Source organism: Oryx dammah, unplaced genomic scaffold, assembly GCF_014754425.2.
Source record: "Oryx dammah isolate SB20612 unplaced genomic scaffold, SCBI_Odam_1.1 HiC_scaffold_21, whole genome shotgun sequence".
Lineage (NCBI taxonomy): Eukaryota > Metazoa > Chordata > Mammalia > Artiodactyla > Bovidae > Oryx > Oryx dammah.
In genome coordinates, this window is record NW_024070205.1 from 75,886,826 (window position 1) to 75,909,593 (window position 22,768).

General features: G+C 53.4%; 1 protein-coding gene across 3 annotated transcripts; it reads left to right on the forward strand.

The window, feature by feature from the left end:
* Positions 1-15,415: 15,415 nt before the first annotated feature.
* Positions 15,416-21,751, forward strand: KLHDC8A (kelch domain containing 8A). 3 transcript variants are annotated; one of them, XR_005724915.1, is made up of 6 exons: positions 15,429-15,804; positions 18,447-18,611; positions 18,859-19,074; positions 19,650-19,751; positions 20,696-20,963; positions 21,339-21,729. XR_005724915.1 is itself a non-coding variant. In XM_040262976.1 (5 exons), the coding sequence occupies exons 1-5, from the start codon at positions 15,429-15,431 to the stop codon at positions 20,887-20,889; spliced, it is 1,053 nt and encodes a 350-aa protein (XP_040118910.1). In that variant the 3' UTR covers positions 20,890-21,751. The 3 variants fall into 3 exon arrangements, 2 of the variants coding, with proteins under 2 accessions (XP_040118909.1, XP_040118910.1); XM_040262976.1 differs by having other exon boundaries at positions 20,696-21,751; XM_040262975.1 differs by lacking the exons at positions 20,696-20,963; positions 21,339-21,729 and having other exon boundaries at positions 15,416-15,804; positions 19,650-20,688.
* Positions 21,752-22,768: the final 1,017 nt, after the last annotated feature.

Here is a 22,768-nt window from a genome sequence, read left to right on the forward strand (position 1 = left end):
AGACACTCGTGACTGATGCACTTGTTTATATAAACTCATGTAAAAATCAAAGTGTCATTTACACACAATAAAATCCATAGTTTGATGGGTTTTGACAAGTGTATACCCTGTGATAATCACCATGCCACCGAGTATAATCTCATAATCCTCCCTTTTAATTCCCATGAGAGATATTGGTGTTATTGGCTCACTTTTATAGCTGTGTAAACAGAAGACCAGAAAAACTACCGACAGTAACAGTAGCAATGGTAAACACTACGGGCCAGGCACTATTCTAAGTACTTTACTCACATATTACCTCACTTAATCCCCTTCACAACCCCATCAGTCCCATTTTACAGATGGATAAACTTGTCTGTTAGGGCTTCCCTAATAGCTCAGTTGGTAAAGAATCTGCCTGCAGTGCAGGAGACCCCAGTTCAATTCCTGGGTCGGGAAGATCCCCTGGAGAAGGGATAGGCTGCCCACTCCAATATTCTTGGGCTTCCCTTGTGGCTCAGCTGGTAAAGAATCCACCTGCAATGTGAGAGACCTGGGTTCAATCCCTGGGTTGGGAAGATCCCCTGGAGAAGGGAAAGGCTACCCACTCCAGTATTTTGGCCTGGAGAATTCCATGGACTGTAAAGTCCATGGGGTCGCAAAGAGTCGGACACAGCTGAGAGACTTTCACTTTCACACTTGTCTAAAGTCTCACAGCTGAATAGCTGGTGGGATTTCTGGGGCTCAGTTGATGGTCTTACTCCAATAGTACCTTCTCCTCAGAGAATAAACAAAATGTTACCCTAGTTAGACTTTCTTTTGCCCAGAGAGACAATCCTCCCAAACAGAAGAGCCGTAGAATGGAGAAGCCGCGTGTGCGACATCTCTGTGATTGCTCCCACTGTCTGTCTTCAAGCTCTGGACAGTCTGCTGCAGCCCATAGAGGAGATGGGGCTTAAAATGCAGCCTTATCTGGCTACCACTTGGGACACTGCACTTTTCATCATTTCTGCGAGCCATCCCCTCAAGCAAAGTGATCCAAAGTGCCCTGAAAGGTTGGCAGCCTGTGTCTAACGTTTCCAGCAGTGCTGGGTGTTTTTGAGGGAGCTGCTCTCCCTCTCTGAATGCTGATGCCCACTCTGTGCACAGAAGGACAAAGGTGTAGGGTGGTTGTTTGGGGCTCTAATACCAAAAGGTCAACTCATGCCTCTGCCTTTTACCCACAACCCAGAACAGGGAAACTGGCCATCACTGGATCAGGGCTGAAGTGGACATGTCACTTTTGCATAAAGGTCCTGCCACAAAGGGTGGCCGCTTCCTCTCTTCCCTCCTTCTCTCCCACCTGGCAGAGGAGTCCGTGTCCCTAAATCCTCTTGCTGGTTAGTTTCCATGGCAGTCATTGTGTGTGCGAGTAGTCCGCCCCGCACCCTCTCTCCTCAGAGATCAGGCTCTGGCAGCTGAGGCCCACAGAGGGAGAGGCAGGCAAAGCAGCCCGGCTCCATAAAGGGCCGAGGCTCTCGCAGTGGGGGCTCACGCCTCCTGAGCGGAGGACTCCTCCCCAGCACTGGAGGCAGCCCTCTGCGTAGGACGCGATCCTAGTCCATCAGCCAGAGGCGGCCACAGGGACTTGAGTCCTGGAGGAAGCCTGGGATCCTGGGGCCCCTGCCGCCCTGCCCCAGCCTGCTCCTCGAGGAGCCCCGGGCCGACCCACCCAGGCCTCTCCAGCCCCGTCTCCTCCTGTGTCTTTGGCAGACGATCACTGACACCCTTTTCCCCGGGTCAGGTAAGTTTTATTTTAATCCATCTCTGCACTGGCACCTTGGCATTCCCAGTGCTTCTGCTGGGGAGACAGGTAGCAGTATTAGAGATGGGCTGGCAGGGGACTGGGAGGGGTGAGTGTCCCTAAGGGCCTCTCTTCCTCAGCTGGGCCACTCTAGCTTTGCACTTAAAGGTTTGCTCCCACATTGGACCACATACAACCAATATCCAGAACTTTTAGCTTCTGGTCTGAATTCAGCTCGACTCACTGAACACCAGCTATGTACAAGTTGCTGTGCTTGGTTTTGAAGGGATGGCAAGAATGACACACAACACTGGCTCCCACCTTCAAACTGCTGATCGTCTGGTAAGTCAAATAGAACCTCTACCCAAATGGTATGTGGACGCTGAGGTCGGCCACTCTGGATTTCACTCCCTATTCTGGCTCTCTGACCTTCAGCAGGTCACTTAACCTAAATCTCAGTTTCCTCATCTGCCAAGTAGGGATAATACTGACTACTTTATAGGCTAAATCATACACATACATATGTATAGAATTATAGTCACTATAATAGTAATTATCTTACAGGCTAAATTTTACACACACACATATATAAAACTGTTCACAACACTAATAATCACCATATACTTGTTAACTATTATTAAGTTCATATAAAATTTGAACGATATGAAATATGTAAAGAGTTTGGAATAGCGCTCTGAATATCAGTGGTGGTTATTATCACGCAAGGCAATTGTTGTAAGTCACAGATAAAATTCTACAGAAACATGGGAAGATTGCTCTTGCCTGCCAGGATCATGAAAGGCTCCTGGAAGAGGTGACATTGAGCTTGAGCACTGGAGAAGGAACAGGACCTCAACAAGCAAGAATGCACAAACGCAGCAGAGAGCAGCAAGCCACGACCAGGCCCTGAGCCTGGCCGAGAGGCTGAGCTGGACTTCGGGCCCCAGCATCTGGGGACAAGGGCCAAGTTGGGGCGTGACATTGTGAGTTCTGGAGTGTAACCAGCCCAGCCAGAGAGGAGGGGAGTGTGACACTTGAAAGAGATCCAGGCTGAGAGCCCCGAGACTAAGGTTCAGGCTCTGACTGAGCTTCCAGTTGAACTGGGTGCTCTGAGGCTCATGTCTTCACCTCCCCTGGGTTTGTTTTCTCACCTGTGAAATGGGAATAATAAAACATGGTGTACCTCTCGGTTTTGCTATAATTATTAACCGTGGCATAGGAAGGTGAATTTATAAATCAGTATGTAAAACACAAAGCCCAGTTCTTCAAGACAAAGAAGAACTCAGGGTATCATCGGCAGGGCTCTGGGGGCAGTGCAGAGGAATAAACTATTTAACAAGGAGAAGATCACCTTTATGAAGAACACCTAGCACAGCACCTGAGTCATAACGGTAGTTGAATGAATGACCTCTCTCAAAACTGACCGATTGGCTAACTTACTCAGTCACTAAATCAGTAAGCATTCCTGGAGTCTCCACTGCATGCCAGGCATTAGGCTTGGTGATGGGAGAGAGTGGTGAATAAGCAACTCAGGGAACCGGCAACCTGAAGACGCCCCTCTGCCCGATGCTAGCAGCTTCATCCTGCTGGCCCTCTTCTCCTTTCTTTCAAGAATGATTGCTGCTGGTCTTTTATTTTGGGGTGATATTAGGTTCCCAAGACACACATCCTTCCATGGGTCTTGAGAACGCCTCCTCTCTGCCCTCTGCTGGTGGGGAGTTGTAAGGGCTTTGCAGTAAACAGCAATAAACACCGCGCGTTCCTGCTGCCTTCCATCACCCCCAGAGAGGTACTAAACGCTTTAATATTTAAAGAGGAATGAATTTGTAATTAACACCTTAACTGTTATATCAGAGCCATTCTGGAGGTTTTCTATTTAAATGCAAATTGAGCCTTCCCGAAGGAAGCCTAATAAGTGATGAAAGAAGATGGCGAGAGATGAGGAAACGAGGAGGGAGGCGCTGACTGTGCAGCTGTCCGCGGTGCTGTTAACCTGCTTCCTTCGCGCACACTCCCCTCACCAGGCTCTGACACCGAGGGAACCTGAGCAGAGGCTGGGTCCCCGAAGCCAAAGTCTCATGCCCCTGTTCATGGGGAGGCCCAAGGCAGCAGCCACGGGGGTGGGTCCTCTCTGGGCCGTTGGAGTCATCTTAGCATCACGCTGGCCTGGGGATGATCCTGGCTTTGGAAGAAAGTATTTTCAGACAGAACTGGCTTTGAATCTAGAATCCTCTTCTGATCAGCCATAAGAGCTGGGGTAGATTTCTGAAGCCCTCTGAGCCTCCAGGCCTTCGTAATGTAAGCAGCTGTTAGTGCTTGCCCCACCTCAAGACTGCTGTAAAGAGGGTGTGATGTTTCAGAGGAAATGTGCCTGCTAGACAGTAGGTGTCCAGCAAAGTTAGTTTCCCTTCCATTGTCACAAGATATTTCTGTGCCAGCTTAATATGTCAAAGTAAGCGAGACGCAGGTTGTCAAGAAGAAGCTGGTATCCCTGTTTCCCTTTAAAGGGGCCTAAATGGGAGGGCAGTGCACAGACACTTTCTGTAAAGGACCAGATAGTAAATATTGCACACTTTGTGGGCCACGTGCTCTCTGTTGCAACTATTCCACTCCCCATTTCAGTGGGAAGGCAGCCACTGACAACACATAAACGAGTGAGTGATGAGCATGGCTGTATTCCAATCTAACCTTATTTATAGACGAAGAAATGTGAATTTCACATAATTTTCATGTATCACAAAACATTTTCCTTTGGATTTTTCCCCCAACCATTTAAAAATGTAAAAACTGTTCTTAGATCACAATGCCTTACAGGAAGAGGTGGGGCCCTGGATGTGGCCCAGGAGTCATGCTTGCTCAACACCCCCATGCACAGCCCTCAAGCGTCATGAGAGAACTTCACCTGTGATTCAAGAGAGTCTGCACCGAGAAACCCCTCAGATCATGACTCCCGAGGCTGGGACACAGCAGAGCGGTGTCATCCAAGGGAGAAAACAGCCCTCTGGGCCAGGACCGTCAAACACGAAAGGACACACAGGACCCCGGTCTCCGCTGGGGTGTCCACCCAGGGTCAGGGCGTGAATAGAGGTGTCACTCAGTATACTTCCCTGGTGGCGTCCTGAGCACTCGTGGGCACTGAGCAGGCGGCCATCCTTGGTGACAGGCTAGGGATGTGTGCTCACGTGTTCTCGCCTCAACTGGGCAAGCGGTGCAAGCTCCCTGGGCACCTCAGCCCTCCCAGGTACCCACCTAATGAGGACAGGCAGAAGGTCTGATTCACCCCGGCTCGGCCTGCGTCTCCCCTCTGCTGGGCACTCATCTCTATTCCTAACATGCACACACACAAAGCCCACTTGCAGCCAGCCTGTCATGCCTCTCCCTTCTCTCTGTCTCCAGCACAGAGAGAACGCAGGTCACCACGCCAGATGGCAACCTTGCTTCTGCAGCAGATTGCCAGTCTCCCACGGGAGGGAGAGTTAAAGCAGGGCACAGGGTGATGCCAGCTCTGCTGTGCCCACCCCTCCCCCAACGTGCCTCCACCTGGTCCCTTCTCCAGAACCTCTGGGGAGGAGGGTGTGTGTGTGTGTGCGCGCGCTTGTGTGATGTGGAGCACAGAGGACAAGGGGAGGAGGTGAGGAGAGACACTGCCAGAGGGAAACCACCCTCTTCCTCCATAATGGTCCCAACAAGGGTGGACAGACACTCTTTCTAGCTGGAGGATGAGCCAACCCTGCTTCTCAGGCACCCGTGGGAAATGGTGGACACCTGGAAGTGGAGGTGAGAGCCACAGGCTGGAGAATGAGGCTGCTCAGCTAATAATAGAAGCTGCCTGAGGCCTAGCAAGAAGGCAGAGGCAAAAGGGCTAGGACCTCTGACGGTAGCTGCTCCCAGCTCCCAGCCCTCTAGAGGCCCCGGACTGAGTGCCATCTCCCGCTGGTCCAACCTGTAGACCCCGGTCCTCGTCCTCCCAGCTCCATAAACAGCCCCAGCACCTTCGATCCCATTGCACATCAGGTTCAGGCAAAATCTGGGGCTCCAAGGGAGGAAGGGAAGGAAAGTCAGGCCGTGGGAAGCCTTCCTCCTAATGTAAGCAGCGATGCTCAACAGAAAAGCAGTAAGTGTGATTTGCTAGGTGAGCCATACTCACCTCTGGGCAGGGGCCCTGGCTGAAGACAAGACAACAGCCTCAAGCTGGAGCATTTGTCCTCTCATGAGACAGTTTCGCTGGGAAGTGGGGGCCCCTGCAGGAGGGGCTCGAGCAGGCGAGCCTTTTGTTGAGGAAGGCCTTATTCCTGGGACCCGACTGCGTGTCCGCTGCCCTGCTCACTGAGAACCCACCAGCCGGAGAGCCAGCACCCCCCACGGGGCCCCCAGCGCACACACACACGTGCACGCCTGTGCCTGCCCTGACAGGCAGGCCGGCCCATCTGCCAATCAATCTTCCTCGCCCAACGCCCAGCTGGAGCAGCGGGACTGGTGTGTAAATCATTCAGAGCCCTCTCTCAGCTCTGCCAGGACATGGAGCTCTTTTTAATTAAGAAGAATGGAGGACGCGGCTGGCTCTGGAAATGGCGATATTAACTTACTAATGGGTGTTTAAAGAGCTGTGTTTGAGTGCTCCATGGCTGCCTCCCCCAGCCGGCAGCCCCCAGCTCCTCTGCAGAGCCCCCGGACCCCTGCGAAGTCCTTGCTATCCTCCAGGTCAGCAAGGGTGTGGGATGCAGCCCGCCCCAGCCCATCCCCAACGCCCATCCAGGCCGTGGCCTGGTGACCTGGGATAAACGCACCCATTTTTTTACTTTTAGGGGAGGGGCCAGAATCGGTGTGTCTTGAGCCCTGAGTCCTCTGCCTCATGTTCCTGCAGCCTGTGGAAAGGCAAGAGGCACCCCGGAAAGGTCAGGGTCCAAGAGGACAGGCTTCTGTCCTTGGTGCCCAAGGTCTACCAGGAGCCAGTTCCTTAGCAGCAGCGGCAGCTTGCCCAGGTCCCCCGGTCCCTGGCTGAGCTGGGGAAACGAGGCTGGTGGCCACAACAGCGCCAGGGGAAGGTCCCTAGTACGGTCCCTTCTGGGGACAGAACCCTGGGGAGTGGAGAGCACCCACGAGCGCCAGGGAGGCCAGACCTCTGTACGGTTGCCCCACCCGGAAGAACGTGAGGATGTCCATTCTGGAACAGCCTGCTTTGTCGCTGTGGTTAAACAATGATTTCTCTAGGGCTTCCCACCCTGCCTGCCCGCTGCGGAAGGACGCTCCAGCTGGGAGAGACCGCAGGCCACTGTCTACTTCCCTCCTCTCTCATTTTAGACACCAGAATAGATATGCTTGGCCCAGAGGTGCACAGCCTGGTTATGACAAGATGTGAGCTGGAACAGAGGTCCTTTGACTCTCAGCCCTGTGTCTTTCCTATTTCCAGTACCTCCCAGGGGAGGTGACACCACGGTCTCTCACCTCACCTCATGCTGGTATTTGAATTTTCTGATGCTCCCGGGGCAGGAAATTCTTCCTTTTTATAACCCAGATCCTCAGGCTTTATTACAAGCCCCATTTCCTCTTACAATTTCCTCAATAAACACAGAGAAGTAGCCGAAGTCTTTCCGAGAAGGCTCCTCTTCCTGAAGTCTTTATCATCTGATGCATTAAGGAGCAGAGGAATTTGTGCTCCCCAACTCTTCCTTCTAAATTGTGTATCTTGTGAGTCTGAAAATCAAGATGACCACCCTGCCAATGCCTTATCTGTGACCCACTTTCCAGTGTCCCGGTTTTACCTAAATGGGCAGAGGTTGCTCCCAGGCAGACAGATGCGTGTATGGTGACCCCCGTTTCGTCCCTCTAGGCTCCAGGCTCTATGCTCTGTGCTGAGTGTCATGCTGCGTGTTACACTCCGTGCACTGCACTCCGTGCTATGGCGGGGCGGGTGGCGGAAGGAACGTGGCTGACTCAGCCCTCCGGTTGAGGCTGCATGGTCAGGAGATGAGGCCCTCTCATTCGAGGGCATCCTGAGGGGCCCCAGACTGCCACCCCACAGGTTGGCAGTGCCGTGGGAACACATGCAGAAGGCGGTTGTGACTGCTGCCCCGGTGCTGCCCTGGCTCCACTCAGGTCCACTGGAGCCCTGAATTCTTCCTTGGGGCTGAGCAGGAGGGGGCTCTAACGAGGTTTTTCCAGGTTGGGGGAGGGATCGACCCTCCGCTTAGTCTGCTGTGGCCTCTGTCCTAATTGGATGAGTCATCCTCGCCCCAGGCTCCCTGAATGCAGCCCAAGCCGCAGACGAGGAATAAGAAGGTGATTATCTAAAGGAAGAGCACATGACCTGATTCTCCTGATCAGAACACTGTTCAGGCTGCAGTGGAAGAGAGTCCAGTGCAGTCAGCCAGTTCAGTCGCTCAGTCGTGTCCGACTCTTTGCAACCCCATGAATCACAGCACGCCAGGCCTCCCTGTCCATCACCAACTCCTGGAGTTCACTCAGACTCGCTTCCATCGAGTCAGTGATGCCATCCAGCCATCTCATCCTCTGTCGGCCCCTTCTCCTCCTGCCCCCAATCCCTCCCAGCATCAGAGTCTTTTCCAATGAGTCAACTCTTCGCATGAGGTGGCCAAAGTACTGGAGTTTCAGCTTTAGCATCAGTCCTTCCAAAGAAATCCCAGGGCTGATCTCCTTCATAATGGACTGGTTGGCTCTCCTTGCAGTCCAAGGGACTCTCAAGACTCTTCTCCAACACCACAGTTCAAAAGCGTCAATTCTTCAGCGCTCAGCCTTCTTCACAGTCCAACTCTCACATCCATACATGACCACAGGAAAAACCATAGCCTTGACTAGACGGACCTTTGTTGGCAAAGTAATGTCTCTACTTTTGTATATGCTATCTAGGTTGGTCATAACTTTTCTTACAAGGAGTAAGCGTCTTTTAATTTCATGGCTGCAGTCACCATCTGCAGTGATTTTGGAGTCCCCCCCAAAAATAAAGTCTGACACTGTTTCCACTGTTTCCCCATCTATTTCCCATGAAGTGATGGGACCAGATGCCATGATCTTCATTTTCTGAATGTTGAGCTTTAAAGCCAACTTTTTCACTCTCCACTTTCACTTTCATCAAGAGGCTTTTTAGTTCCTCTTCACTTTCTGCCATAAGGGTGGTGTCATCTGCATATCTGAGGTTACTGATATTTCTTCCAGCAATCTTGATTCCAGCTTGTGCTTCTTCCAGCCCAGCGTTTCTCACATTGTACTCTGCATATATGTTAAATAAGCAGGGTGACAATATACAGCCTTGACATATTCCTTTTCCTATTTGGAACCAGGCTGTTGTTCCATGTCCAGTTCTAACTGTTGCTTCCTGACCTGCATATAGGTTTCTCAAGAGGCAGGTCAGGTGGTCTGGTATTCCCATTTCTCTCAATTTTCCACAGTTTATTGTGATCCACACAGTCAAAGGCTTTGGCATAGTCAATAAAGCAGAAATAGATGTTTTTCTGGAACTTTCTTGCTTTTTCCATGATCCAGCAGATGTTGGCAATTTGATCTCTGGTTCCTCTGCCTTTTCTAAAACCAGCTTGAACATCAGGAAGTTCACGGTTCACGTATTGCTGAGACCTGGCTTGGAGAATTTTGAGCATTACTTTACTAGCATGTGAGATGAGTGCAATTGTGCGGTAGTTTGAGCATGCTTTGGCATTGCCTTTCTTTGGGATTGGAATGAAAACTGACCTTTTCCAGTCCTGTGGCCACTGCTGAGTTTTCCAAATTTGCTGGCATATTGAGTGCAGCACTTTCACAGCATCATCTTTCAAGATTTGAAAGAGCTCAGTTGGAATTCCATCACCTCCACTAGCTTTGTTCATAGTGATGCTTTCTAAGGCCCACTTGACTTCACATTCCAGGATGTCTGGCTCTAGCTGAGTGATCACACCATTGTGATTATCTGGGTCATGAAGATCTTTTTCGTACAGTTCTTCTGTGTATTCCTGCCACCTCTTCTTAATATTTTCTGCTTCTGTTAGGTCCATACCATTTCTGTTCTTTATTGAGCCCATCTTTGCATGAAATGTTCCGTTGGTATCTCTAATTTTCTTGAAGAGATCTCTAGTCTTTCCCATTCTGTTGTTTTCCTCTATTTCTTTACATTCCAGTTAGCTAGGAGGAAATATCCTATTCAAGACACAGACCCAGAAATGGCTGGATTTCTGGACAGGTGTGGGCTCTGGTAAGGTGCCTCCCTTGTGAGACTGGCACCTGCTATTCAGGCTCTCTGGCCAGAAGTACGGAAACCTTCCATCGCAAGGGGAAGAAAGCACACTACTCTTTACAGAGGACCTGCTGCCTGCCCCAGAGCCACGCCTGGTGTCTTGTTCCCTGCATCATGCTAGAAAATAGTTTCCTTCTTCCCTTTCTCACAGATGAGGAGCTGAGATTCAGGACATCAGGGATTTATTTAAGGTCAGACAGCCAGGGGTGGCCGAGCCAGGATTCAGCCCTGTCTGTCTGACTCCAAAGTCCACACATCTCCCCAAGGCTGCCTGCCTGCAGAGAGAGAACTGCACAGGGATGGTGACGTGGCCCCAGCGGAATGCAGGGTGCCGTCCCCCAGTATTGCACACACCGATGAGAGGGTAAACTGTGTTTCTGAAGACGGAGGAAGAAGCTACTGCAGCAGTTAAGAGCTACACAACTCCCCTTTCCCCGCCCCCAGCACAACTGTGTTCTACACTGGACCAGCCCCTTGAGGCCCTGCACACACATACGTCACCCTCAGTATGTCTGGCTGGGACTCAGCCTACTTTCCTGGGCAGAGACTGTCCCCTCACCAACACCCTCAGCTTCCCCACTACCTACCACAGAGTTCAGTGAAGGCCAGTCCTTGAATATCTAATAAACTCTATTGATGCTGAGTCAGACTGTGCAGTTTCTTGTATGTAAATTAGGCCTGCTGCTACTGCTGCTAAGTCGCTTCAGTCGTGTCCGACTCTGTGCGACCCCAGAGACGGCAGCCCACCAGGCTCCCTCGTCCCTGGGATTCTGCAGGCAAGAACACTGGAGTGGGTTGCCATCTCCTTCTCCAAATTAGGCCTTAATAAACCCAAAACCTGGAGAAGGAAACGGCAACACATTGCAGTATTCTTGCCTAGGAAATCCCATGGATGACCCCACAGTCCGTGGGGTTGTAAAAAAGTCAGACCTGACTCGGCGACTAAACAACACTTGAAAAGAGACTTCTTTAAAAATATACTTAATAAGTATTTCTGGGGCTAAATACCCCTTCAACCAATTTGACTGATGCATCGATATCCCAATAATAAAGGCTCCTGAGTATCAAAGGCTTCATGTTTAGAGACTTTCATGAACTTCCTCTCCCTACCTTCTTACCTTTCCAGTGCTACCTTATAACCAAGGCAAAAACTCAAACAGTATCTAAAGAGGAAGAGAAACCCAGATCAATGAACACAAATTCTGAAAGCAAGAAGGGTTTAGGCTTCTAAATCCTTCCTCTAAAGAGGAAGACCTTCCTGACAGGTAATGTGGTTACACGCTGGAATGAGCCTGTGAGGAATCAAAGGGGATCACTGGACTCCCCACCTCTGCTTGGCACTGCGTAAGTCCCCAGCCTGGTGCACTCAGCCCAGGCATGGAAACGGCAGGTGACTCAGGGAATCCTAAGTGGCGGTTGCTAGGTTACAAGCTTCCTCAGTGTACGTTCAGTGTAAGGACTAAAGGATGTCACCTGGCTGGGAGAAAGAGCTGTGAGGAAGGAGCGGGGGCGATGCAGAGAGGCCAGGACTTCCAGAACAAGCAATGAGGCCGTGGCCTGGAAGGCATCCTGTCTTAGTACTTTTCCAAGGGTCTGACTCCCTGGATCCCACAGGCTTCAGAGCATGATGCTTGCAGGACATGAACATTAGGTTAGAACTGTCCTATTCTGGGGGCTGATTCTGGTCCTTTCCCAGCTATGCTGCCTGGCAACGGGGAGAGGGTAGTCCCTGAAACCTCTGAGGGCCCCTGCTCCTTCCTTCACTGTGATTGGGCTGAAAGCTGAGTGAGAGGAGAGAAGTTTGACGCCATTAGTGACACACAGTTCTTTCATTTGTGATTTAACTGGAATACAGTGAAAGGTGCTGGATTTGGAATTCACCAACTAGACCCACCTGAATGGTTCACATGGTCATAAGTCAATTGCTTCATTTCACTAAGGCCCAGAGTCCTCATCTTCAAAAGCAGATACTGATACCTGATGGACAACATTTCCTAGGGTTGTTTTCAAGATTATGGGAAAGCAGATCTGCAAGTTTATTTCAAGTTAGGCAAACATAAAGTCGTATGAGCTTTATATACCTGCTCACCGAGCTGTCCCAGCTGGGGTGGGTGGGGCCACAAGAAGCCCTGCTTTGGTAGAAGGCTCAGTGGGCAAAAGAGGCTGAAGGCAGACCCACCCAACAAACCCCTTTGAGGAATACGCAATACTCCTGATCATCGTGTCCAGATCTTGTGAAGATAGTTTAAGTTGATGGTTGAGGGTTTGTTCCCAATTCCTCTGGGCAGATTGTGGCCTCCAGGAAAAAGAGAAATGTTTGTTGCTTCCAGTGAAACTTCATTAATGCAGATTACATTTTTTTTAAATTTATGCATTCTTATTAAATAAACAGAACATTACTTTCGAGGAGGGGGAAATATTTCCCTTCCTCATCTTGAGTTCTTTCTGCTGGTCTAATAATTAAAAGAACACAAGATTATCAGCAGAGATAAAAAATTTAACTCACATATCCAGAGGTCCCATAGAAATGGGACCCCCAAAGTGACCAGGGCAGGTTGTTTATATATCATTTTTAGACAAAGAAACAACTATTTGTGAAAATTTAACAAAGGAATTCATGCCTGGTGTAGCAGACTAATAAAATAACAAAATTTGTTTATACAAATTTCTTAGCCTTGAATTCCCTACCATTCCTCTGATGGTGAGGTTGCTTTCTCTCCTCTTGGTTTGGGTAGGGTACTTTGACATGGAAGATTTATTTCCCACTTTCAGGGGGTAAAGAAGGAGTTCAGAGTGTTTTTCAACATCAATTTTTTTCTCGCCGGCTGTTTCTTAAATAACTAACTTAAAACAGTCAATATGCCATTGTGGTATATCTCAGGGTGGCCTGCTCTGAGCCCCAGCACAATCATCCTCTGTGAGGTTCTAGAGGTGCTTAATACGTAAGTACAGAGAACTCAAACTAAAAAGCAGTGGAATTTCTAAGCCAAGAACTCAAGATGTTAAGATGGGCCTATCGGGAGCTGTGACTTTTGTTTCTCACAGGAAGTCATTTCTCAGTGAGGGGCAAATTTCCTTTTTCTTGGTTTTGTTGACAGTAGTTGTAATAGTTACAGCATTAATGGCGATTTACCAGGCCCTTGCCTGTGTCAGAAGCTGAACTGAACACTTTACAAATGTCTTCTCTTTTAATCTTTGCAAAAATCTACAGTGATGTATCTATACCATGGAATGCTCCTCAGAAACAGAAAGTAGTGAACTGGTGATATATGCAGTGACTTGGATGAATCTCCTCAAAATTAAGCTGGGAGCAGAAAAAAAAAAAAGCCGATCTCAATAATATTCTTTTTTTTTTTGGTGGGGGTGGGGGGTGGTGGTGGACCATCACTGTGGGATCTTAGCTCCCCAACGAAAGACTGAACCCCAGGACCCAGCAGTGAAAGTGCCAAGTTCTAACCACTGGACTGCCAGAGAATTCTTTACACAACATTCTTGAAATGACAAAATTATGGAAATAGAGAATAGATTAGTGGTTGCCAGGGGTTGGCGAGATAGAGGCAAGAGGGAAGAATGTATGGGTATAAGAAGGCAACATGTACATCTGAAACTAACATAGTGTGAATCAATTATAGCTCAACTTTTTTTAAAAAAGGCAACATGAAGAATTCTTGTGGTGATGGAAATTTTCTGTATCTTGACTGATAACTTCCATATTCTGGGTAGGATATTATTATACTATACATTTTGCAAGATGTTGCCATTGAGGGAAGTTGGGTAAAAGGTGTAATTTCTTACAACTGAGAGGGACTCCACAATTCATCTCAAAATACAAAGTTTAATCTAAACAAATAAGGAAACTGAAGTTCAGAGTAAGTAGTTAAATTCTTTTAAGAGTCAGAATTTAAATCCAGGTCTGTCAGATTCTCAGGCCTGAGTGTTTCAAGACTTGGCTCTGTTCAGAACTGCCTAGCGGGACCCCAGAGGCCTGCAGTTCCTCACACCAGGCGGCTCCCTGGCCTCAGGGGCACCTGTTAACTGCAGACTGCTGTCCTGATAAGGCCATTGCTGCTCTTGAAAGAATTATTTGGCAAGCCCTGTGGGTTGGTGCTTGAGGGCCCAGATTCGGTGCGCAGGCTTTCCCTTCCCACGGTGTGTAAAGAAGAGTGCCGTGGAAGGGCCCGCTCGCGTGCTCGCCTTTCCGCTTCTGTCTCTGGCTGGCTGTGTGTCCGCCAGGCTCCATTTCTCAGCTTCTCTGTGCGTGTGGCCATTTCCGGGTGGAGGGTGTGGTGCGATGTGTAAATTACGCGTGTGTGCACAGGTCAGCGGGTACATTGATGGGCGCCCCTGGGTCAGGTCTGGGGGTGTCACACCCACATAACTCGTTCCTATTAGGTTAAACCACCAGATAATACCTCCCCCAAAGCAGAGCCCACTGTTGAGCCAGTCTGTCACGAACTGGGTCTGTGTACTGTAGATAAACTGGGTAATTGGACTCTCCGCCTCCTCACCCAAAACAAACACTCACAAACCGCCCACCCCGCCCTGGAGCGAGTCCCGGCCCGTCATCCGGATACTCGGCTCTAGGGCCCCGCTTTCCCTCAACAGTAGGCAAGGGGGTGCGCGCCGCCCGCCGGGCCCTTTCCCTCCCCCGCGGCCGGAGCACCCAGGCTTATGTAAAGCGGCCGCGGGGCGCACGCGGCTTCCCGCACAGGTGCGGCGGCCGCGGGGAAGCTGTGCGCGAGGCCGCCCCCGCCCCCGGCGGCAGCTCGGCCTCTCCCGCCGCTGCTCACTTGCTCTCCGCATCCGCCTGGGTGACGGCGGCGCGCGCTGGGCAGGACGGCGCGCCCCCTCCCCTGCGCCCCGCGCCGCTCTCGCGTAATGCGCTTTCCGCGCCCCGCCGCCCGCCGCACCCTCCGGCCCGGCTGTGTGAGCGGCGCGGGGCGGGGGCGGGAGGCGGCGGGCGGGGAGAGCCGCGGGGCACGGGCGGCGGCGCCCGGAGGTGTCAGCTCCTCGCTTCGCCCGGAGGCCGCCCGGCGCCCGGCGCGCAGGGGCCCTCCCGGTCCTCCGCGCGCCCCCGGGGTCTCGGACCCGCGGGGGACCGAGCGGTGCCGCGGAGACGCCGCCGCGCCTTCCCTTGAAAGTTGGCCGGGGCGGGGGGCTGGGAGGCCAGGAGGCCACGCGCGGGGCCCCCGCCGCCCTTGAGTCGCCCGGCTCATCCCGCGGGGCCGGGCGCGGACGTCGCCGGGCCGCCGGGTCTTGAGGGACCGAGAAGCGCTGGCCGGCGTCGGGGCCCTCGCCGGGGGGCGGGCGGCGGCGGACCCCAGCGAGATGGAGACGGCGAGGGGCGGCGCGGAGTAGCTGACCGACCCCGGGCTCGCTCCGCGCTCCGCGGGGGCGCGGCGGGCGCGGCCCCCCGGGACTGCCATGGAGGTGCCCACCGTCAAGGACTTCCAGTGGAAGCGCCTGGCACCGCTGCCGAGCCGCCGGGTGTACTGCTCCCTGCTGGAAACCGGGGGACAGGTCTATGCCATCGGGGGCTGTGACGACAACGGCGTCCCCATGGACTGCTTCGAGGTCTACTCCCCCGAGGCCGACCAGTGGACCGCCCTGCCCCCGCTGCCCACAGCCCGGGCCGGCGTGGCGGTCGCCGCCCTGGGGAAGCGGATCATGGTGATCGGGGGTGTGGGCGCCAGTCAGCTGCCCCTGAAGGTCGTGGAGATGTACAACATCGACGAGGGCAAGTGGAAGAAGCGGAGCGCGCTGCGCGAGGCCGCCATGGGCATTTCGGTCACAGCCAAAGGCGAGTGGGGCCAGGGCTGAGGGCGGGCCGAGGAGGGGTGGGAGGCCCCGGGAAAGGGGTGGAAGCCAGCCCTGGATGAGGCCGCTGTCACAATTACATGGACACTGAAACTAAAGACCCGCTGGCCTGGTTTCATAGGTGGGAAAATTGCGGCTCAGGCAAGTGAACTGTGTGGTAAATCGCATGATGCCAGAGCTCCACCCCACCCCAGCAGCCTCCTCCCAGCAAGTGGGCAAGCCCGGCCGAGGGAGAGCCAAAGGGGAGAGCCATAAGGGCACTCTGTCCACACCCCTATGGACACCTTCATTCAGCAGAATGGTTGGGCCTCCCACCCACAGCGGCAAATCCTTGGAAATGTGCCTTGCAGGTGCCACCACCTCCAGACACATATTTGGGGTCCTGGGCCTATTCATGCCATCTTCATACCATCCCCAGGCCCCACAGGGAGGGTCTTGGGACCCGATGCCAGGATCGTCTCCCTACAGTCTGCCTCCTAATCTCAGAGGTACTGATGAGTAGAGACCAGAACGTTCCTGAGGTTCATGCTCCTGCAGCTGCTTGCCCAGGTTTCACTGGGTTCTCAGGGCATGTGAATGCTCACCACATAGCTTTATGCTTCTTATCTCAGTTTCTCCAAGCCCGTCCTGTCTTTCTTTTCTGGTCTGGTATAGTCCAGAGCAGGGAAGGGGCCCTGAAAACTGTCTTTCTAAAACACAGTTTTATGGGAAATGACCCAGTAGGAGTTAGGAGACCCCAAATGCAGATCAGACAGGCTTAGAGGTTTGCACTCTTACCTCCTTCTCTCGCAAAATTATTTCAGCTGCCTGTCAGGTCTACTATTAGGTCAGAAATCAGTATTTCTTGAGTACCTGCTCTGTTCCTGGCACAGTTCTAGGTTCCAGGTGGGAAGGAAAGAGGCAGAAGATCCGATCCCTGCCTTTAGGAGCCCAGGTCTTACCAATGAAGATCAGACGAGAAACTCAAGAAGCCCTCAGGGCAGAGTAACCAACAGAGCCTCCTGAACTCCCAGTAAGAAAGATAGAAGGCCTGGAGGCCCATGGGGAAATGGACAGGGAAAGGGGAGCCCTTTATCCCCAGGCCTCAAGAAGTGGTGCTGAACGGTTAAGAGTCCTTACCATAGGTGCTTAATAGGTATTGACCCCTTTGACCCTCAGAACTTGGCTGATGAGGCAAGTAGTACCACTGTCCTCATTTTACAGAGAAGCAATGTGGGGCCCAGAGAGGTTGAGTAACTCGCCCAAGTAACAGCCTGCAGGTGGATAGTCCAGTCTGTGCTCTTAACTGTGGCACTGAATGGGCTTTTAGTTTACTAAAAATGTACATGCTCGTGTGCCAGGCTTTATACCAGATGCGGGGGCCACAGATTAACAAATTTCCAGGACCTAACAATCTACTGAAAGAAACATACAAAGGTTATCCCAGTAACAGTGTGTCAAGAAGGGTGATGGTCACAGGAGCCACCACCTTCAGCCCAGCCTTGCAGTTCGGGGACACCAAGATGATTCTGAAAGGGTGAGTAAGAATCGGACGCAGGATTGGTAGTGTGGAGTGGAGGGGCGGGTTCCCAGCTTCAGAGGTATAGGTGAGAACAGGAGTGGGAGACAGAGTGTGCGTGAGGCGAATGTCTCTTTAGCAAGCCCCATCTCCTAGCCACAGGCTAGGGCTGGGATTTCTTTGTTTCTCTCTTTAGTAAGATTGGAAAGTAGAAGTACTCATTCCTGTAATTCTCTTGAAAAATAAAAGCCTCTTAGAGCCAGAAGTGGTGAGGACTGGCCTCTAGTAGATAGAACCTCAAGCAGGGATGGGTCCCTGGGAGAAGAGGGCTCTGGGGGTCAGGCTGTGTCCTGAGTGGGCTGCCTGAGGTCCTGAGGTGAGGGGAGCTTGGAGGCTGCGCGGCCTCCCCGGTGTGCTGTGTCACCTGCAGCCACAAGCAGTAGAGAAGCTCTCCTGTCCTCAGAGTGCCCAGTTCGTTGCCTGCTCAGAGCTTCTTTCATCCAAAGCCTCTCTCTCCTTCACCCCTAGCCCTATCCCATTCAGTGCAAGCTGCCTCCTGGAGCCCCCAAGCTTTCCTGTGTGTCCAGGAGGATGGCCTTCCCCTGTCCAGAGAAAGAAAGGGACAGCAGCAGGCCAGTGTCCCACAAGGCCAGTGGCAGCAGGGCTGACCTCATCTCCAAAGGCTCCCTCCAGGCCTTGAGTTCTGGTCTGGGAGTGCCTGGCATCAGGCTGCTCCTGGAGAGCGTCAGGGAAATACTGTCCCTCTTTGGCATCTCTCTGGCTGCCCAGGAAGGAGAATGGGGGGGGACAAGACTTGCAAAGGGTTGTCCAGGCCTGGACTCCACCACCGTCTACCTCTGGGCATGGCTTGGCATATTGGGCTTAACCCAGGGCCAACCACCAAGGAAGGTAAGGCATGTAGGCCTGAGGTGGTTTCAAGAAGACCCAGGCTTGAGTGTGGCAGGAGCTTTTAATGGTGCCACCAACCCATTCTGTGGCAGAGCAGTGGTTGGGGATGTGGCTGGGTTTCAGTGCTGGGATTCAAGGGGTTGACAGAGCCTGGCCAAGGTAGCGGCTGAGTGCCATGGGCCTGTCTCACGGTGTCTGCCATGTGGCCTTTCTCCTAGATTACCGCGTGTATGCAGCTGGTGGGATGGGCCTGGACCTCCGTCCACACAATCACCTCCAACACTATGACATGCTCAAGGACATGTGGGTGTCTCTGGCCCACATGCCCACTCCGAGATACGCCGCCACCTCCTTCCTCCGAGGCTCCAAGATCTATGTGCTGGGTAAGGACAGGCTGTCTGGCCCATGCCCGTCTCTCCTTCCCTTCTGGATCAGTTCCTGTTGGAAGCAGTGTTTGTGTGCCCAGCATATCCTGGGCACTGAGGTTAATCACACTGCCCGCCCCCCACTCCCCCACCCCCACCTCAGGGAGCTTCCTATGTGATCGAATAACAGTGAGAAGGGGGAACCCAGCCCCAGTCCCCAGGGGCTTACTCTCCTGCCCAACCTGTGCCCTGCCCTGGCCTCCAGGAGGACGGCAGTCCAAGTATGCGGTCAACGCCTTCGAGGTCTTTGACATTGAAACTCGCTCCTGGACCAAGTTCCCCAACATCCCCTGCAAGCGGGCCTTCTCCAGCTTTGTGACCCTGGACGACCGCTTGTATAGCCTGGGGGGCCTGCGGCAGGGTCGGCTCTACCGGCAGCCCAAGTTCCTCCGGACGATGGACGTGTTCGACATGGAGCAAGGTAAGCTGGACACCAGGCCCTAGAGACCCACCGCCCTTCTGCCCAATCCCCACCTTACCCCCATCCCACCCATCTTCCCCCGGGCCCATTTACCCAGAGGCGTGAGCCTTTCAGATGTCTGAACACTCCTCTCCATTCAGGGCTACTCTTGGGATCAAATTCTTTCATCTGTCCAGGGCTCCCTCTGATTGGCTGGCTGTTTTTATCAAAGCCTTTCCCAGCTGTTGTTCCTTCTTACAACATCCAGCCAGGGCCAGGTGAGGGAGGGCTTTGAAACAGAAGGATGCTGACTGGGATGCTCTCTGCCTTTCCAGCTTAAAGTCTGTGAAGACAGAGGTGGGACAAGGTGATTCATGATAAGAGCTTATGGTTCCTTGGCCTGCAGCAGGCATGGAGAGGGTAGGTTGAGTGCCATTTCACATGGCAGGAGGCACTGTACATGCCCTGAGCATACAGGGTAGATGGAGTCGAGGAGCCGCCCAGGGTGAGAGCGGTTTGGCACTCTTGCGTATTTGGCAGGGGCAGTCAGCATCTCATTCTCTCTGTGTTTCTCCTGACATCGCCCACGCCTGCAGGGGGATGGCTGAAGATGGAGCGTTCCTTCTTCCTCAAGAAGCGGCGGGCAGACTTTGTGGCCGGCTCTCTGAGTGGTCGGGTCATAGTGGCTGGAGGGCTTGGTAAGGATAGAGCCTCCAGGCTGTGGCCTGGTGCTCCGTGGACTCTGGATGTGCATGAGTGGAAGAGGGTGCTGGCTCCTGGCACACTGCCTGCCTACCACCTGATTCCAAAGCACTCTCTTCCTCCCAGCCTTGACGTCCTGCCTCCGTGGGTGGGCCTCAGATATGGTCTCTCTGTTCTCTTACATGGGGGAAACTGAGGCTCAGAGAGCATAAGGGACATGCTGAGAACCATGGGACACAGGCGGGCAGAGCCCAGGTCCCCGGGGCCCTGTCCGGGGAGGGGTGGAGGTAGAAGGGATTGGCCTTGGTCCTCTTTGTCTTCTCCCTGGACTCTCAGCTCTATCAGGAAGTAGGAAAGCAGTCTGATCAAATCAGCTGTTCTGATGAACTCAAGATTTGTTGAATGAGCCCTCCCAGAGATCAGGGAACTTTGATGGTGGTGTCCCACCATCAACTAGGGAGAGAGAAGTGGGCAGTGGGGCTCCTGGGAACCGAGAGTTTACTCAGTGTGGACAGATTCCCCAACTTTACCATGCAGGAAAGGAACTTGACTTGAGCTAGACCGTGTGAACAGCTTCCTTCGTCACGGGCAGGAGAGAGGCAGTAGTGTCTAGAAACGTGTGGTAAAAGCAGGCGGTGGGGGAAGAAAGCTGAGTCTTTCACCTTGAGGGGATGGAAGGACCGAGAAGGCAGGAAGGGCAAAGTGGCTGTTTGACAGAGGGTGGGGAAGGCCTGCGGCCCAGGGAGTCCAGGTTGCTGGGCTTCTGCCTGTGGTTCCTGAGGGAGGCGGGAGGTGGGTCACCTCCCCCCGGGCGGAGGGAGGGAGGGCGGCAGTGGGTCACCTTCTGCCTGTGGTTCCAGAAGGAAGGTGCAGGTAGGCCCTTCCCCGGGGCGGGCTGGTGGCTGGATGCTTGGTGAGGCCCAGCCCCTTGCACTTTCAGGGAACCAGCCCACGGTCCTGGAGACGGCCGAGGCGTTCCACCCGGGGAAGAGCCGCTGGGAGGCCCTCCCCGCCATGCCCACGCCCCGCTGCGCCTGCTCCAGCCTCGTCCTCAGGAACTGCCTGCTGGCCGTGGGCGGCGTCAACCAGGGTCTGAGCGACGCGGTGGAGGCCCTGTGTGTCTCGGACTCCTAGCTGCCTCTGGGCCCGGCCACAGCATCCTGGACTGGACCACCCACTCTGAATAAGAGTTGGGGCCACTTGCCCGGGTACCAGCTCCTGTCCGCAGCCAGTCGGGTCAGGCCCCGGGGCTCTAAGTGACCACTCCACCTCCAAACCCTACCAACCCAAGGAAGCTGGAAGATGTATCTAGGACGCGGCCACCCCTCCTCCCCACTGGAGCCGAGATGGCCAGGGCGGGGAGTTCTCACTTATGCTCAGGCAGAGAAAGGGACGGGAGCGCCTGCCACTTCCCCGCTGGGGGCTCACCTCTGCCATCTCCTGGGTTCTGACCCAGAGCATGGCTGCTCACTGCTGTCCTTTCCCTGGCTCTGTACCCATCCGAGGGTCTCCTGGGATGAAAAACAGACAAGGGCTGTCCCAAAGCCCTCTTGCCTCCCTTGGTATCTGTCTCTTCCCTGCAGGTGGCCGGCTGTGGGCCTGCCCCGAACCTCATCTGCTCAGCAAGAATGGCCTTGGAGCTGGAGGCGGCTGGCTTGGGAGGGAAGTTGGGTTCACGGGGGCTGGCCCAGGTTGGCCACCCTGGCCGGAAAGGACCGGTCCCGCTTGGGGTCCTGGTGGGAGTGTAACGACATGGAAGGGGCAGACTGCTAGCTCAGGATCTGCTCCCCACCCTTCTCACCCCGTTTCTCCTCCGGGCACCCCTTCCCGCCAGAAGCCTGGCCCTGTGTCACTGATGGGCCCGGAGCAGCCCGTCAGTGAAACTTGCTCATTTACACTGTTGGCATCCACATCCATGAAGGGTGGATTCGTTGCACTCTGGTTAACAGGAGCAGCACAATGATTAAAACCTCTATTCCTATTTTCCGTGGCACCCTCATGCAGGGGTCGGGTGGATGGGGTCTGGATATGTGGAGGGGACCCCATAAAGCAGTCCCTCTGACGTTCTCAGGCCACATGGCACCCTGAGGGGCCACTCGTTCTCGGCTGCTCACTCTGAGAAGGTTCCTCCTTCAAACCACCTCATCCCGATCAGTCGCCTCACTCCTAGGAAAACAGCACGCTTTCTGTCTCTGGAGTGTTGACGTGCCGTGGGTGTGCTGGGAAAAGGCTGCACTCGTTAGCTGACCTCTTTGTCAGGTTACTCTCGAGCTGACTTTTGTCAGGCCTAGCCTCATTTCACTCAGCTCATGCTCATTTCTGTTTTGCCCAGAGCAGAAAGAGAATGGCTCCCTGATGTGAAAACGTAAAGGATGTGCCTCCTTTTAGCTGGTACAGCGCCTCTTCCCGACTCCAAGTTGTTTTTAAAAGCTGTGCTAACACCAGGACTACAAACATGAAAAAAAATACCTGCCCTGGAGGAGCTGTGGGCGAGTCAAATAGCACTCACTACGCAAGGGTATCATTATGTCTCGAGGCAGGAACACCTGTCCAAGGGGCCAGGGGGAGCCTCCTGGAGGAGGTAACCCCTCCACCAAACCTTCAGAGACAAGGGGAACCAGGTTCTGGACAGGATTTTTCTCCCCTTTCTCTGGGCACCTGCTCTTCTTTACTGGGCCCTGGAAGGACACTGCCACCTGCTGACCAAGCTGTTCCTTCCCACCCTAGCATTGCATGGCAGCGGGTGCCCTCTGGTGAGCAGACTGCAGGAGGCCTTCCCCACTGCAACCAGACCCCCGCCCCATTTTAGTTTAGCTCTCTGAGAGACTGTTAGGAAAGGGGGCTGTGGAAGCCAACACTGTGAGGAATGGATGATACTTTAGGGGGAGCATTGCCAAACCCAGCCCTGGCTGCCTCCTGGCTCTGCCCTGCCTCCTTCCCGCTCAGCCCCTCCCCAGGAAAGGTATTTACAACTGGGGCCCCTCTACCCTTTCTGACAGGAAGCCTAGCCTGT